The following is a 14,341-nucleotide window of genomic DNA, read 5'->3' as shown; positions in this document are numbered from 1 at the left end:
CGTATTTACTGTTCACACTACAGTAGTTCATTGACATTGTTCATTCAGTCTCAGAGAAATGCTTAAATTGGACAATCCATCTGTTTTTAATTGAATGCCCCATGCAACAGCTGTGTAATGATTTCAGTACTGTAGGACAGTGCTGACTGCACAATTCTGAAATTCAGAGTCATTCAAATCAATTTAACTCTGTTGTAAATCCCCTGGTGCATACGGTAATGTGTCCTCGTTTGAACTGGAAAGCTCTGTCAGTATATTACACTCGTGTTTATGGCTGCAGCGTGAGAGTCACCAGACTTCACCTAATAAAATTCTTCTTATTTTATTTTATTTTATTTATTGCTGTGTTTTAGTTACTGTGGGTATTTAATGATTTGCTGTATTGCTGTTTGTCTTGGCCTTATGTATGCCTTTCTGCTGGCTGCACAAATAGTTGCGCCTTGGGGACAATAAAGTGATCTTGACCTTGACCTTGACTGAAGGAAGCTAAAGCTGTTCTATATAAGACAGAGGAGATCATGACACTCAGCCATTATCCTTTGAAGGTTTCAAGAAGTCAAGACAGGCAAACAGGTAAGGGGAACCACCACACACACACACACACACACACACACACACACACACACACACGTCCTGCACTATTGTGCGCTACAACAGTAAAGGATAGTGATTCTCAAAACCTGTGTGTGCTGCAGGATGAAGCTGTTGATCATCGCAGCTGCCTCTCTGGCGGTGGTGAGCTGTGCCAGCCTCTCTCTGGAGGATCTGGAGTTCCACGCATGGAAACTCAAGTTTGGTGAGACGGTAGTCTATCATTTGTTCTGCTTTACCGTACCTATGCTGGAGAAAACCTGTTAGTCACAGAAATACAGAATGATGTTTTTAGCCTGAAAGGGAAAAGTACCAGAGTGGTTCTGTCCTTTGAGAGAGGAAAGTCGTTGGAGAAAAGCATGTATTAGGATCATGAACCACCTCATTAGAGCATTACAGGCACTTCACTAGAAATCACCAGCGATAGTGTAGGCAGTGGTGTAGTCTAGTTAGTTGTAGTAGGTAGACCGTGATAGAGTCTAGTTGTAGTGGGTACTGTGATCAACCCCAAATGTTAATACCGATACTTGCCTATTTAAGTGGGTATACAGAGATGGTGATGATGCTATTTCAGTGGGTATACTGCGTAGTCAGTGGCGGTTGCTGCTCATTGGAATAGGGGAAGCTCTGATAAAAATGGTCAACTATTAAATTAATATTATTGCTGCTATATTGTTATTTGAGGGGGAAATATATCCTAAAACAGAATAGACCAAACAGTAGCCTATAGACGAATCCGGCACTGGATCCGTCAGATACGTAGGGTTCTGAGACATTGCAGCTGGCTTGGTTAGATTAGAACTCTAAGCTTACATTTTACCAGTTCACTTTGGGGGGTTAAATATGCTATTTGGTAGCCTACTAGAGTTATAGTACGTGACGATTCTACGTTCATATGCCTTGCTGTTTTATTTGGAATCTCCCATGGTGGGGAATGCTATCAAATAGCTTATAAAATTCAAGTAAACATTAGCAATTTAGCCAAGCAACACAGTTATTATAGCGAGCTATGTGGCTAGCCTACAACTTAGCCTAAACACACAACTGAAACAAATGCAAATCACGAACTCTGTAACTCCACATTACGATTTTATTGATAGGATATGTTGTGTACAACATGCAATAGAATTAAAAATTTGAGCCTTGCCTCTCGAGTTCACCTGCCAACCCTGTAAGGTTCCGTAACTTTCACGCATCCCTGAACTTGAAACCAGAGCCCGTCTCTGTTGAAACTTCCTGTGCAATCGCGAAATATGCTTGTCAATCAAAAAAAATGACGGTTCCTCCAATCATCATACAGAAGCTCGGCATCCGAGCCATCCCACTGTCCCATTCACTCCCAGAGAGGCCGGGCTTCCCTGGATATGACGATTTTGCGGCGTTTATCCAATATTAATCTAGCTTTTCCTGCACTAAGACCAGCCCACTCCGTAGTGCCATCGAAGTCCATAGGGAGGGAAAGTAATCTCATCGCCACCTGGTGGTTGCGTTCCTAGAGGCTAGCGGGAGTTGATGGGATTTTCTTTTAGAAAAAATATATCTCGGCCCACGATCGGAAGTTAGTTAAATGCCTTCAATATGCTATCCATGTAGGTCAGCTCTATTGCTTCTAGTGGTCATACTTTATTTTTTAGGATCAGTTTAATTGTTTTGAGTTTGTTTGTAACATGGTGATAACGAACTACAGTAGCTAGCTACAGTAGCATTTGACGTCACCAGTTTGGGCGCTCCATCTCCAACTGATCAAAACGGCAATTTGCTTAACTTGCTTATCATATTTTTGTAAAAACAGAGAGCGATGTAAACCGCGTGGTAATTACCTTTATGTTGGGATAACTTGTGTTGTGCTCCTACTCACACAAGAGCTGGCAGTAAGTGTGATTGTCTACTAACTAACCAACTAGCTAACAGGCTAATAAACAAACCATGCTAGGTGAGTAACGTCGTCGAAGGGTGTCACGTCACTTGAAGTTGTAGTCCATTTATGAAATGAAACGAGCAATTACGTTTTTTTTAAATAAGGCGAAATAGAGTCTGATATTTTCACAGTTAGTAGATTATTACAGTATGCCGACTGAAAAATATTTTTGGTGGATAAGATCGCTGGTATAGCTGCGTTAGCCTGATTACCATCGACTTTCAAAGGCTCTGCGAGACTTTAGTCTGACCAACAGCATGTGCTAACACGGTTTCTTGCAAGCGCTGGTTGACCCGCCTCTTTAAGTGCCTCGATTTGCTACTGGTAGATGTCAGAAAGCAGTTTGCCGAGTTTAAACCAATAACAACACTCTTTCCTCTGCCTTGAACACGCCTCTACCCAGAGCCGTTGGAGCTGCTCAAAGTTGATTGGTTCTCGACCAAAGGGGGCAGTTCCGCAGATTTCGGGAACTCAGAAATCCTTCTCAATGAGCAGTTGACCAGACCAGCAGCAAAAGCCTGAAGGCATTGCGTCACTGGGAGGGCGTGCCAGGCTATAGCTGCGTAGTATTTTTTTGAAAAGTCGGTCTATGGGACTTGACATTGGAGCTGCTCTTCGATAGGAACGCAACCACTTGGGGCGCTGGTTTTCACTTTCCCTCCCTATTGAGGCCGAGCCTCTATGGGGATTTTAATGGATCGTGTCGTCACAGCAATGCATTAGACGTGCGAAATCACGATAGATGACAGGCAAAACCTTGTTGCAAAACGAAACTATAACGATATAGCCATGAAGTTGAACACGTTTTTAGCATGTTCTAGTTGGAATATTAGGCTTGCTAATGTAGCTCATAATAGGCACTATTTCATGCAATTTCCTGTGATATTTTAGAGGAGGCTGAGCCTCCCCTGCACTCAATGAGCAATTGCCAATCGCCTCTGCACTACACCACTGAGTGTAGGTGATGTTGAATGTGTTTTTTGGGGTGGAGTGCTCGCTCGTTTTCCTTCCTGAAGCCACATACTCTATGAGTCCATGATTACTTGTCAGAATTTTTTTTTTTTTTTTTCAAACACCCTGACTCAACGCTCTCTGATTACACAGTTCATAACTGAGAATTCTTCACAATTGTAGATCTGCAAAGTTTCATTCCAGAACGTCTTGCAATGAACAACAGATAATTTCTGAAGAGTGCTAACAGCTGCTTCTCTGTCTGCCCCCCCTCTCTCTCTCTGTCTCTCCCTCTCTCTCTCTCTCTCTCTCTCTCTCTCTCTCTCTCTCTCTCTCTCTCCCTCTCTCTGTCTCTCTCTCTCTCTCCCTCCCTCTCTCTCTCTCTCTCTCTCTCTCTCTCTCTCTCTCTCTCTCTCTCTCTCTCTCCCTCTCTCTGTGGCAGGCCGCTCCTATGGCTCACCTGCTGAGGAGGCCCAGCGCAGGTCCACCTGGACAGAGAACCGTAAACTGGTGCTGGTCCACAACATCCTGGCTGACCAGGGCATCAAGAGCTACCGCATGGGCATGAACTACTTCGCTGACATGGTACGATATCACTTCAGTTTCAGCTCTTTCAGAACAAAACATTGAGAGGCCATGCACATCCCATTTTTAAATAAACATGTTCTTTTACTCTTTTACTGCTGCTATGAGTAGACTAACTAGCTTTGATCTTGGTTGCGTTTAGTGTTTCCGAGTGCATATGACCAACACCAAACCCTAACTGACCTCCACAGAGCAACCAGGAGTACCGAGACCTTGTGGTCGGCGGGTGCCTGAAGCGTAGCAACAGCAGCAAGTCTGGCAGCGCCTTCCTGAGCCTCAGCCTGGGAGACGTGCCCAAGGCAGTGGACTGGAGGGACAAGGGCTTTGTGACCGACGTCAAGGACCAGAAGGACTGTGGCTCTTGCTGGGCCTTCGGCGCGGTTAGTGTGTGTGCGTGCGTGCATGCGTGATTTATGTTGTACTTGCTTAAAATGTTCATTTATGTCTGAAGATGTGTGCTTATAGGCTTAGAACCTACCGTACAGGGAGGTTTGCTTATAATGACCAAATGTTTTTTCAGCATTTTCAGTCTGAAGGCTATACATGTCTGCCGCTGTTTGATTACACACAATATGAGTTTTTAAATTAAATGAATAACTGATAGCCATCATACACCTGACAGCACCCTACTCTCTTCCTCTCTTGCCCATGATAGACGGGCTCTCTCGAGGGCCAGACCTTTAGGAAAACGGGAAAGCTGGTGTCTCTGAGCGAACAGCAGCTGGTGGACTGCTCCAGGGACTATGACAACTATGGCTGTGGCGGCGGTCTCCCGGACCCGGCCTACCAGTACATCAAAGACAATGGTGGCATCGACACCGAGGAGTCCTACCCCTATGAGGCTAAAGTAAGCACACGTTAATACCACCAGCACAGATAGGATAGAGTGATAGAGCAATACTGACGCCTAGTGGGCAAGGTTTGTAAATGTCATGTTAGTGGAAAAAAGCTGTTGTCAAGTAGTATTACAACAAAATAACAAACATCATGAATTAGAATAATGAATACAAATAATTATAAAAATGTGATAAACACATGAGATAAGGAATGCTAAATAAATAAGCATGGACTGTAGTCAAAATTCAAATCCATAATGACAAAGCCAGTGGACCTATAACGTGCCTTATAACATCACCTGACGCTGGGCACTCTGGACTTGTTCACGTGACCACAGGATGGGAAATGCCGCTTCAAGCCAGACAGCGTTGGTGCCACATGCACCGGCTTCGTGGACATTACCAGTGGGGACGAGAACGCTCTGCAGAAAGCCGTGGCAACCGTGGGTCCCGTGTCAGTGCTCATCGATGCCGAACATTCCTCCTTCCAGATGTATGAGTCAGGTTAGTGCATGGCAAGCCTGGCCCTCTCAAGTCACCTTTAAGGCAGTGCAATACATGCACAGACACAAAGGAAATGATACCAGTGGGTCTGTTTGACACCGATTCAACATATAATAAGGAAAGAAAGAGTCAGCAGACAGGTAGTAAATTAAAAAAAAAATAAAACATTTAAATATCAGCTGTTGTGCGACTGGCTGGGGCACCTGCACTGCACGCAGGTTACCGCAGCTTGATCCCACTCCCTCCCACTCACTTCCTGTCGTTCTCCATTGTCCTGTCTGATTAACACTTGGAGGTCCGGGGCCTTTCCAGATCCCACTCACTTCCTGTTGTCTCCACTGTCCTGTCTGATTAAAGGCATAAAACCCCCAAAAAATATCCTTTAAAGTATAAAATAAAAATGTTTTAAAATAGTACTGATGTATATTCATTGCTTGATGGCTGTAGGAGTCTATGAGGAGCCTGATTGTAACCCTGAGAACCTGGACCATGCAGTGCTGGCTGTGGGCTACGGATCTGAGAATGGGAAGGACTACTGGCTCGTCAAGAACAGGTAATGCAGATCACTAACAACTGTGTGTGTGTGTGTGTGTGTGCCACTGAAGGTAGACCAACAGCAGCACTGCATTCTACTGCACTACATGTACACAATTCAGTAGTGTTCCATCTACAGCTGTGGGCCTATGCATGATGGGTAATATGTGTATTTTGGGTTCAGAGGAGACCCATAAAACATGCTCAGTATGTGTAACAGACATGGTCTCTCCCCTCCCTTCATCACTCTGCGCTGACAGACGCCACAACCGACTGGAATTTTGTTGCTTTATTGCTCTGAGATATTACAAAAGGAAGAAAATACTCAGGCATGGAGCGAGCCAGGCGCATCACAGCTCCTCTGCCTCAGGACAGTCACAAAAGAGGGGCGATAAACAATTACAATTACAGTCGCACAAGTTTACATAAAATGATATTTTCAAACAATTATACAGTACGTGGTATACCTGAGATATCAGAAAGAAAGAAAATACTCAGGCATGGAGTGAGCCAGGCGCATCACTCTACAGTACCTACTAAATTTATGTACTACCTACTGCACCCCGGAGGCGTGGGAAACTGCAACATTGCACAGAATATGCAGGAAAGAGTGGGGAAATTCAGGGAAGCATAACCAACCCTGCTACACAAGTAGTCCTACTGTATGTGTACCAGCAACTTTACAAATGCTGTTTGCTTATTTATTTGTTTGTTTGTGTTGTCCAGCTGGGGTCTGTCCTGGGGTGATAAGGGCTACATCAAGATGACCAGGAACAAGCACAACCAGTGCGGCATCGCCAGTTCCGCCAACTACCCTCTGGTCTGAGGCGTCATAGGGTCGGAGGTCAGAGGTCAGGTCCTGCGTATGGGTCCAGTACACCGTCCTCTTCATCACCGGCCTCTTCAGCACACTCCAGAGATACAGGAGCACAGAGCAAAACTAAACCGTTTTAATAAATTCATACGTACTTTAGTAATAATTCCTGAATTCTATAACATGTTAACAAACAAAGAATGTCTATACCTTGTGGTCTTGATAGAAGATTACGAGTGACTGTGTAGTGACTGCTTTTCTATTTTGTGACTGTGCGGATGAGACAAACATGTCCAACTGTACTCCAAAATACCTACATAATAAAAAGAACCTAAACACTATATTTTGATTTGTTTGTGCTTCTTGCCTAGTCTGGCTATCATGATACAAAGCTTTATCATTTAAGATTAAATATTAGCATGGGGACCTTACTGTACTGTAACTCACCCTAGGCAGATGGGTTGGGCCCTTGAGTCGTGGATCTGTCTGAAGTTTCTTCCTATATGTATTTCCAATTCTAGGGAGTTTTTCCTCGCCCCTGTTACTCATGGTCTCTCTTTCAATGTTTAACACTCTGTAAAGCACCATGAGACATGTGTAGGTTTGGCGCTCTATAAGTGAAATTGAAATTGTAATTGTATTAGAAGTTTTTTGTAAAAGTGAATAAAAATGCATACTGGCTCACCTTGTTCATTCTCACATGACACTACGTTATGAGTCATGGCTCGTTCTCAAACTCACACGCATAGGCAGCTGTGACACCACAAATGTGTGTTTTGTCATCTGTAGCCTACTCTTTACCACACACTCAGACTCTTGTATTAGCTGAACTAACATCCCAGTAAAACTATGATATGTTACCTACATAAAGGTGTCATAACCTGTTATACCATGACATTTTTTTGTAAATGTCCACTGTATCCACATTGTTACTGTTTTGTTTGTTTGTTTTGAAGGAGTAAATTCCGGCCTCCTTCATTCCATAGCGAGGCTAGCAAATTCAGCCAAAGTCTAGTTGGCCTTATGCTGATGACTGCATGTTAACTCTAGTTGGTCTTATGCTGATGATAGCATATTAACTCTAGTTGTTTGTATGCTGATGACTGCATGTTAACTCTAGATGTTGTTATGCTGAGGATTACATGTTAACTCATTTGTATGCTGATGACTGCATGTTATTTCTAGTTATGTGTATGCTAATGATAGCATGTTAACTCTAGTTATCTGTATGCTGATGATTGCATGTTAACTCTAGCTGTTTGTATGCTAATGATGGCATGTTAACTCTAGTTATTTGTATGCTAATGATAACATGTTAATAACTCTAGTTATTTATATGCTAATGATAGTGTAGCAGGACTAGGTCCACGCCCCTTTTTTAGATAACTTGGCAGTGCCCTTCTGAGTGGCTCTGGGCAATTGGAGGTGAGCCAATCAGTACGTGGGAGCGGCTTTTTAAAGTTTTAGCTTTTGTTTTGAAGGCTGACGTCCTAGCTACATTGTTAGCCTTCCAGCCTTGTTAGCCACTCCAGCCTTCACCGTTCCCCGTATTGGCTTCTCCTCTGGCCGGTTCCGTGTGTCCGCCGACTTCTCGGAGTGCAGCTAGTCGCTGAGCACGGGCCTTATGACTGACCACATCTGAGCGATGTCGGGCGTAATGGGAGCGGCAACATCAAGGCGTCTTGGTCCCAGTTCCGACGAACGCTGCTGTTTCGTCTTGTTTTGTTCTGTTTTGTGTTTGTGTTTCATTCCGTGGTTGAATCGGCTGTGTTTAGCCACCACGAAGTCAGCCCTAATTGACTAACTGAAGTGACGACAGGTGTGCTGCTGTGTGCTAACGAGTGACTAACGCAGTTCGGTTGTGGAGGCTATCCTTACCTTGTTGCACTGCGTGTCATAATTTGTCACCATAAGCCAGCGTGAAGTGATTGTGATTTACACTGTTTGCTGTGACAACTGAGTGCTGTGCATTGTAGTGCTGTGTATTCACGAGTGTCTCATTCCCTGAATAGCCACCATACTGACTTTAGCGAACTCACTCTGGAGAGTACTACTGCTGTTTAGCGAATCCACACTGGAGAATAATACTGACTTGAGCGAACCCACACTGGAGAGAACTCACTCCCTATGTTCTTAATTGTAATAAAGAGTTTATTTTTGGACACACGCTTCTCTGGTTTTCCGTGACCCCGAACCTGTGTTGCCTGGTAACTTGTGATACCTTAATCCAGTTTCTAAGAATTTATATTCTGAGGGGAAGGGCCTCAGATGGCGTAGTCGACATGTGTCAAAATATAGCAAACCAGCCACTTTGCCACAATAGCATGTTATCTCTAGTTATGTGTATGGTGGTGATGGCATGTTAACTCTAGTTGTTTGTATGCTGATATGTTAACTCTAGATGTTATTATGCTGAGGATTACATGTTAACTCATTTGTATGCTGATGACTGCATGTTATCTCTAGTTATGTGTGCTAATGATAGCATGTTAACTCTAGTGATGTGTATGGTGATGATGGCATGTTAACTGTAGTTATTTGTATGCTAATGATAGCATGCTATCTCTAGTGATGTGTATGGTGATGATGGCATGTTAACTCAAGCTTTTTTCAGCTTGATGATTGCATGTTGTCATGTAACCACAAAGCACATGCCTCACTAACGCCCACAGAGCTCACATGAACCTCTTCCCAACGTCCTCCTTATTACTCACCCTGGCCACGTGCCAGGACTAATCTCACAGCGACCAATCTGTGCTTCTGTGACAGTGTTCACCAGCACTTAAAGTGTAAAAAATGTAGTAATTAAAAGTCTTATCAACTTTTAAAATTGTTTACTGTTAAATGTAACTATTGTATTGTTGTTATTTGCATGTCGCTTTGGACAAATGTTTCTGCCAAATCCCATAACCATAACCAAAAATGACCACATAACTCTACACGTCCACTCCTAGATATGTGTCAAATAATATGAAGATTTTCTATGATGATCTCTTTTTCATTGTATTATTTCTTTATCATAGATGTTTTCATCTTGACTTCAGCTATTCCACCTATAAATTATTTATCATCAGGTATCAGGACATTTAGTGTAGGTATGCACCCCTCATCTAAGGGCTTGTAAACCCATAATATTATATCAGGTAATCTTTGCTTTAAATGTCCTTATCCAAATGGCTTACACCATAATAACAAGAAACAATAACATACAACGTAAAACATTGTAAACAACCAATTAAAAATACAGTAAAGTACACGGTGTGATGAGAGACACTGATATACTTTGTAGTACCAGTTAATTAAGTATTAAGTTCATAGCAGATCAGAACATAAACTAAGACTGAATACTATTTAAATTGTATTATTTGATTTACAGGAATATAATGTATTAATATTGTATTAATAATAATAATGAATATGAAACGGTGATATTTATAGAAATATGTATTTATAGCATACTGTGTAACATTCATTTCCATAGTTATGAAATATTTCCTCTGACGAAACTGTGGCTCTGAAGTGTCGCCATCTGATCCAAAACAGGAAGTACTTGAGCCCCAGAGTAAGAACCCTCAGGGCACATATGCCAGGCTGGCCTGGGAGAGCAGGGCGGTATAAAGGGCATCAGCATCCCTCACCCAACGCCAGTGCAGTCAGACCTTGAACACTCATCTGTCAAACCGCTCCACATCATTCAGAAGAGGACTTTACAAGAAACGATCGGCCAGGTAAAATATCCACTCTCTCATTGTCATTCCTTACCTGAGAATACAAACAGCCTGTAAATCAGAGTTGTTTTGCTCTTTTATCTTCCAGCATGAAACTGTTGATCATAGCAGCTGCTTCTCTGGCAGTGGTGAGCTGTGCCAGCCTCTCACTGGAGGACCTGGAGTTCCACGCATGGAAACTCAAGTTTGGTGAGGAGGCTCACAAAAATATGAATATACTATTCTTAACTCTTCATAATACATCGTTTTACATGCTTTCATTATATACTTCCACAATATAAAGTAGCTCACCAAGTTTAGGTGAAGTTTGACAAAGACAGTGATGTTTGTTGTTTGACCTATACGCCCAACAGATAAATCATATAACTCACCTCAGGAGGAGGCCCATCGTAAAAACATTTGGCTCTCCAAACGACATCAGGTCCTGACCCACAACATCCTGGCTGATCAGGGCACCAAGAACTACCGCATGGGCATGAACCAGTTCTCTGACATGGTATGCTCGCTGGTCTAGGTGCTTCCATTACAGAATTACGGACTGCATTCAGTATAATTGTCTCATGACTTATTTAGGATTTGAATGTTTAGGTTTCAGAAATTAAATATACTTCATTTTTACAGGATAGTGAGGAATTCCGTCAGAATGTCCTCCTCAGAAACATGATCCCCTCCAATGAGACCAGAACCCTGCCCCACAGAGGCATAATCACCTCCACACCTAAAGGGAGTGCTGTGAAGCTGGCTGCTTCTATGAACTGGAAGGATAAAGGCTGTGTGACTCCTGTGAAAAACCAGGGGCAATGTGGATCCTGCTGGGCCTTCAGCACGGTTAGTCACCAAAAAGAATCCGTGTGTGCGTGTCTGTGTCTGTGTGTGTCTATGTCTGTGTCTGTGTGCGTCGGTCCATCTAATTCCTCATGTTGTTATGCAATTCAGACAGGTGCGCTGGAGTCCCACTATTGTATTAAATATGGCTACCTGCCCTCTCTGAGCGAACAGCAGCTGGTGGACTGCACCGCTTCCTATGGAGACCAGGGCTGCAGTGGTGGCTGGATGAACCCAGCATTTCAATACATCAGCAATAATGGAGGACTCGACACAGAGGACTATTACCCCTACGAGGCAAAGGTACTGCAGAAGATTACCTTGCAAATGCATTACTGTAAATGTTAGTGGAGGCATTCTCGGAGAGACAACACTGTGAAAAAGCTAGAGTAGAGATTCAGAATTAATACAGGCCTATATGGCCATTCATTGAGGAGTTACAGGTCAGTCCATTTAGGCAGGACAGCTGAGGTATTGTTGGCCCAAAATGGCTGCCTTTGAGAGGTCCACCAAACGATTAAGACAGTAGGGACAAGTGGTGTTATTTTGGCCTCATCCGAATCAGATTTAGAGTCAGGTTTTATTCAAAAGCCAAAAATGTTCACGCCTACAAGAAATACATCACTCTGACACACTGTACAGTAAGCAGGCAATGTATGTGCAATACACTCACATACACAGACATACTACAGTATATTACAAGGATGAATGTACCATCACAACAATGCACATATTCATAGGTGATCATGAACTTAAATCAAGCACATTCTAATATCCCTCATGTCAATATCCATCAGAATGGCTACTGCCGCTTCAATCCCTCTGGCATGGGAGCCACCTGCAGTGGGTATGCTGACGTAACGCCCAAAGGTGATGAATCTGCACTGCAGTGGCATGTGGCCAACCTGGGACCTGTGTCCGTGGCCGTCGACGCAGAACACTTCCAGAACTACGGATCTGGTAGGTTGTCTCTAAACATGGACTGTTTGTTGCAGAACAGAGATCTCTACACAGATGGTGATGAATTGATAGTTTGATTGATAGTTTCATTGATTGATTGAGTGAGCATTAGTGAGGATTAGTGAGGATTAGCTCGATGAATAGATGGACAAAATGATTTAGTTTTTTGTTATTTTGATTAGGGTTGGGTATCGAGAATCGATGTGAACCAGGACTAGCTTTCCAATTCTCCCGGAATCGTTCAAAAGTTTAAATTTCAATTCCTAGTATCGATTCCCAGTCCGCGAACCGGAAGAAGAAGCCGCTAAACACCAACGAAGAAGGCGTTTGCATAACCGAGCTGAGGCAACAAGAAGACGATTTATGTTGTAGTTGAAAACAGCCCTGTGAGAAATTTATAGTAAATGTCATTCAGAAAGACCATTGGTTACCTAGCTCATTTAAAATATCGAAACTTTTTTGACCCTGCCTTTTACAAGAATCGGAATCGAGAATCGTTAGGAACCGGAATCGAAACAAGGAATCAGAATCGAAATCGGAATCGTTCAAATTCAAACGATACCCAACCCTAATTTTGATATGAATTATTTTGCACAGGTGTCTTCTACGACTCTTACTGCAGCAGCAGTAATGTGAACCACGCTGTGCTGGTGGTGGGTTATGGAACTGAGGGAGGTCAAGACTACTGGCTGGTGAAGAACAGGTGGGCTGAAATGAAGTCACATTAGAACTCAAATCAAATTCTCTAGAATGCTGAGTAGTGCTGTCTTAAAACACTACGATATCCCCTTTGAGGTCAGTAACCTACTCTCTCTCTACTTATCTCTCTATTTATTGTAATGACAACTATCTTGGATGTATTTGTATAGCTGGGGCACATACTGGGGAGAGCAAGGCTATATCAAGATGTCCAGGAATCGGGGTAACCAGTGTGGCATTGCGTCTTATGCCTCTTACCCCACAGTCTGACGGTGAGTTGGTGTCAATTACAGATACACACAGATAATGCCTCTTTGCAACACTCCAGGGTATTTCTGGGGGTTATTAGTGTCTTCTCAATTTACAATACATTGTTCATGATAGGAATGACACCGTAATGTTATGAGATTTTTTGAGTTGAGACACTTTCAGTTATTTCAACTGAAAAAAAGAAGTAGTCCTAGCTAACTGTTGGGAAATCCAAAGACCGGCCCATAGTGGGATTTGGTGTCAACAAACCTAATATCTAATGTCCTTGTTTTCCTCACAGAGTTCAAGATGGTCTCAATACAACTACAAACCTCAATGATGACTCATTTTTGTATCCACTGTTTCAAATTCTGGATATTTTTGCCTCAACAACACATGATACAGCCTTAGACAAGACCCAATTTAATTCTGTGGTCACTGCATCATCTTTATCTCATTCCTCTAGTTATATATTTCTTAAACATACTGTATATTGTCAGGGAAATGTGTCATTTTAGAGACATTTGTAAGGTTTTATCATGAATTAATTCTCCTGGTAAACATCTCTGGAGTTTTATATGTGATGTGCAATCTGTTTGCAGTCTAATTTCATTAGCTGGTGTTTTTGTAAATGAAGGATTATTCTATTTCACTTGTGTGACCTGATGTTGAGTTGTGCTACATGTGACCAGGTGTGACCTGATGTTGAGTTGTGCTACATGTGAGACCAGGTGAGATCTGCTGCAGAGATGGGCTGGAGACCATAACATCCAAGCACAGCTCATCTTAGCTAAGAAAGAGGTTGAAGTGCAAACCACAAGGCTTAGACACTCACTGAAAAGGATACAGTGAGGAGCATATGTATTTGATACCATCCTAAAACAGGATCATTTGACAATTGATCTTAATGCCTTAATTAAAAAAATGAGTAAAAATAAAACTGCCAAGGACACCAATTTTCTATGTGATTGAAGAATGTATCGTAAATAAATAAATAAATAAATGTTTTCCTTAAATGCTAAGGGAAGGAAGTATTTGACCCCCTATGTTTAAAAATAAATTGGGAATTTATGGGATATGGGAAATATGGGAATTTAACACATAGGGTTAACATAGGGGCAGGCAGATTTTTATTTCTAAAGGCCAG

At 42.5% G+C, this 14,341-nt stretch overlaps 2 protein-coding genes across 2 annotated transcripts; both read left to right on the top strand.

The window, feature by feature from the left end:
- The first annotated feature begins 549 nt into the window (after positions 1–549).
- On the top strand, positions 550–7,210 carry LOC134067248 (procathepsin L-like). Its single transcript, XM_062522406.1, has 8 exons — positions 550–573; positions 696–796; positions 3,903–4,045; positions 4,237–4,425; positions 4,701–4,892; positions 5,220–5,385; positions 5,833–5,938; positions 6,646–7,210. Exons 2-8 carry the CDS (start codon positions 697–699, stop codon positions 6,743–6,745), a joined length of 996 nt encoding a protein of 331 aa, XP_062378390.1. The 5' UTR covers positions 550–573; position 696; the 3' UTR covers positions 6,746–7,210.
- Positions 7,211–10,393: 3,183 nt separating this feature from the next.
- LOC134067245 (procathepsin L-like) lies at positions 10,394–14,114 on the top strand. Its single transcript, XM_062522403.1, has 9 exons — positions 10,394–10,461; positions 10,550–10,650; positions 10,815–10,957; positions 11,083–11,289; positions 11,398–11,589; positions 12,084–12,246; positions 12,844–12,949; positions 13,116–13,217; positions 13,496–14,114. Exons 2-8 carry the CDS (start codon positions 10,551–10,553, stop codon positions 13,213–13,215), a joined length of 1,011 nt encoding a protein of 336 aa, XP_062378387.1. The 5' UTR covers positions 10,394–10,461; position 10,550; the 3' UTR covers positions 13,216–13,217; positions 13,496–14,114.
- The last annotated feature ends 227 nt before the right edge of the window (positions 14,115–14,341 follow it).

This window comes from Sardina pilchardus, chromosome 20, assembly GCF_963854185.1.
Source record: "Sardina pilchardus chromosome 20, fSarPil1.1, whole genome shotgun sequence".
Classification (NCBI taxonomy): domain Eukaryota; kingdom Metazoa; phylum Chordata; class Actinopteri; order Clupeiformes; family Clupeidae; genus Sardina; species Sardina pilchardus.
This window is presented reverse-complemented; position numbering and strand designations above follow the sequence as displayed.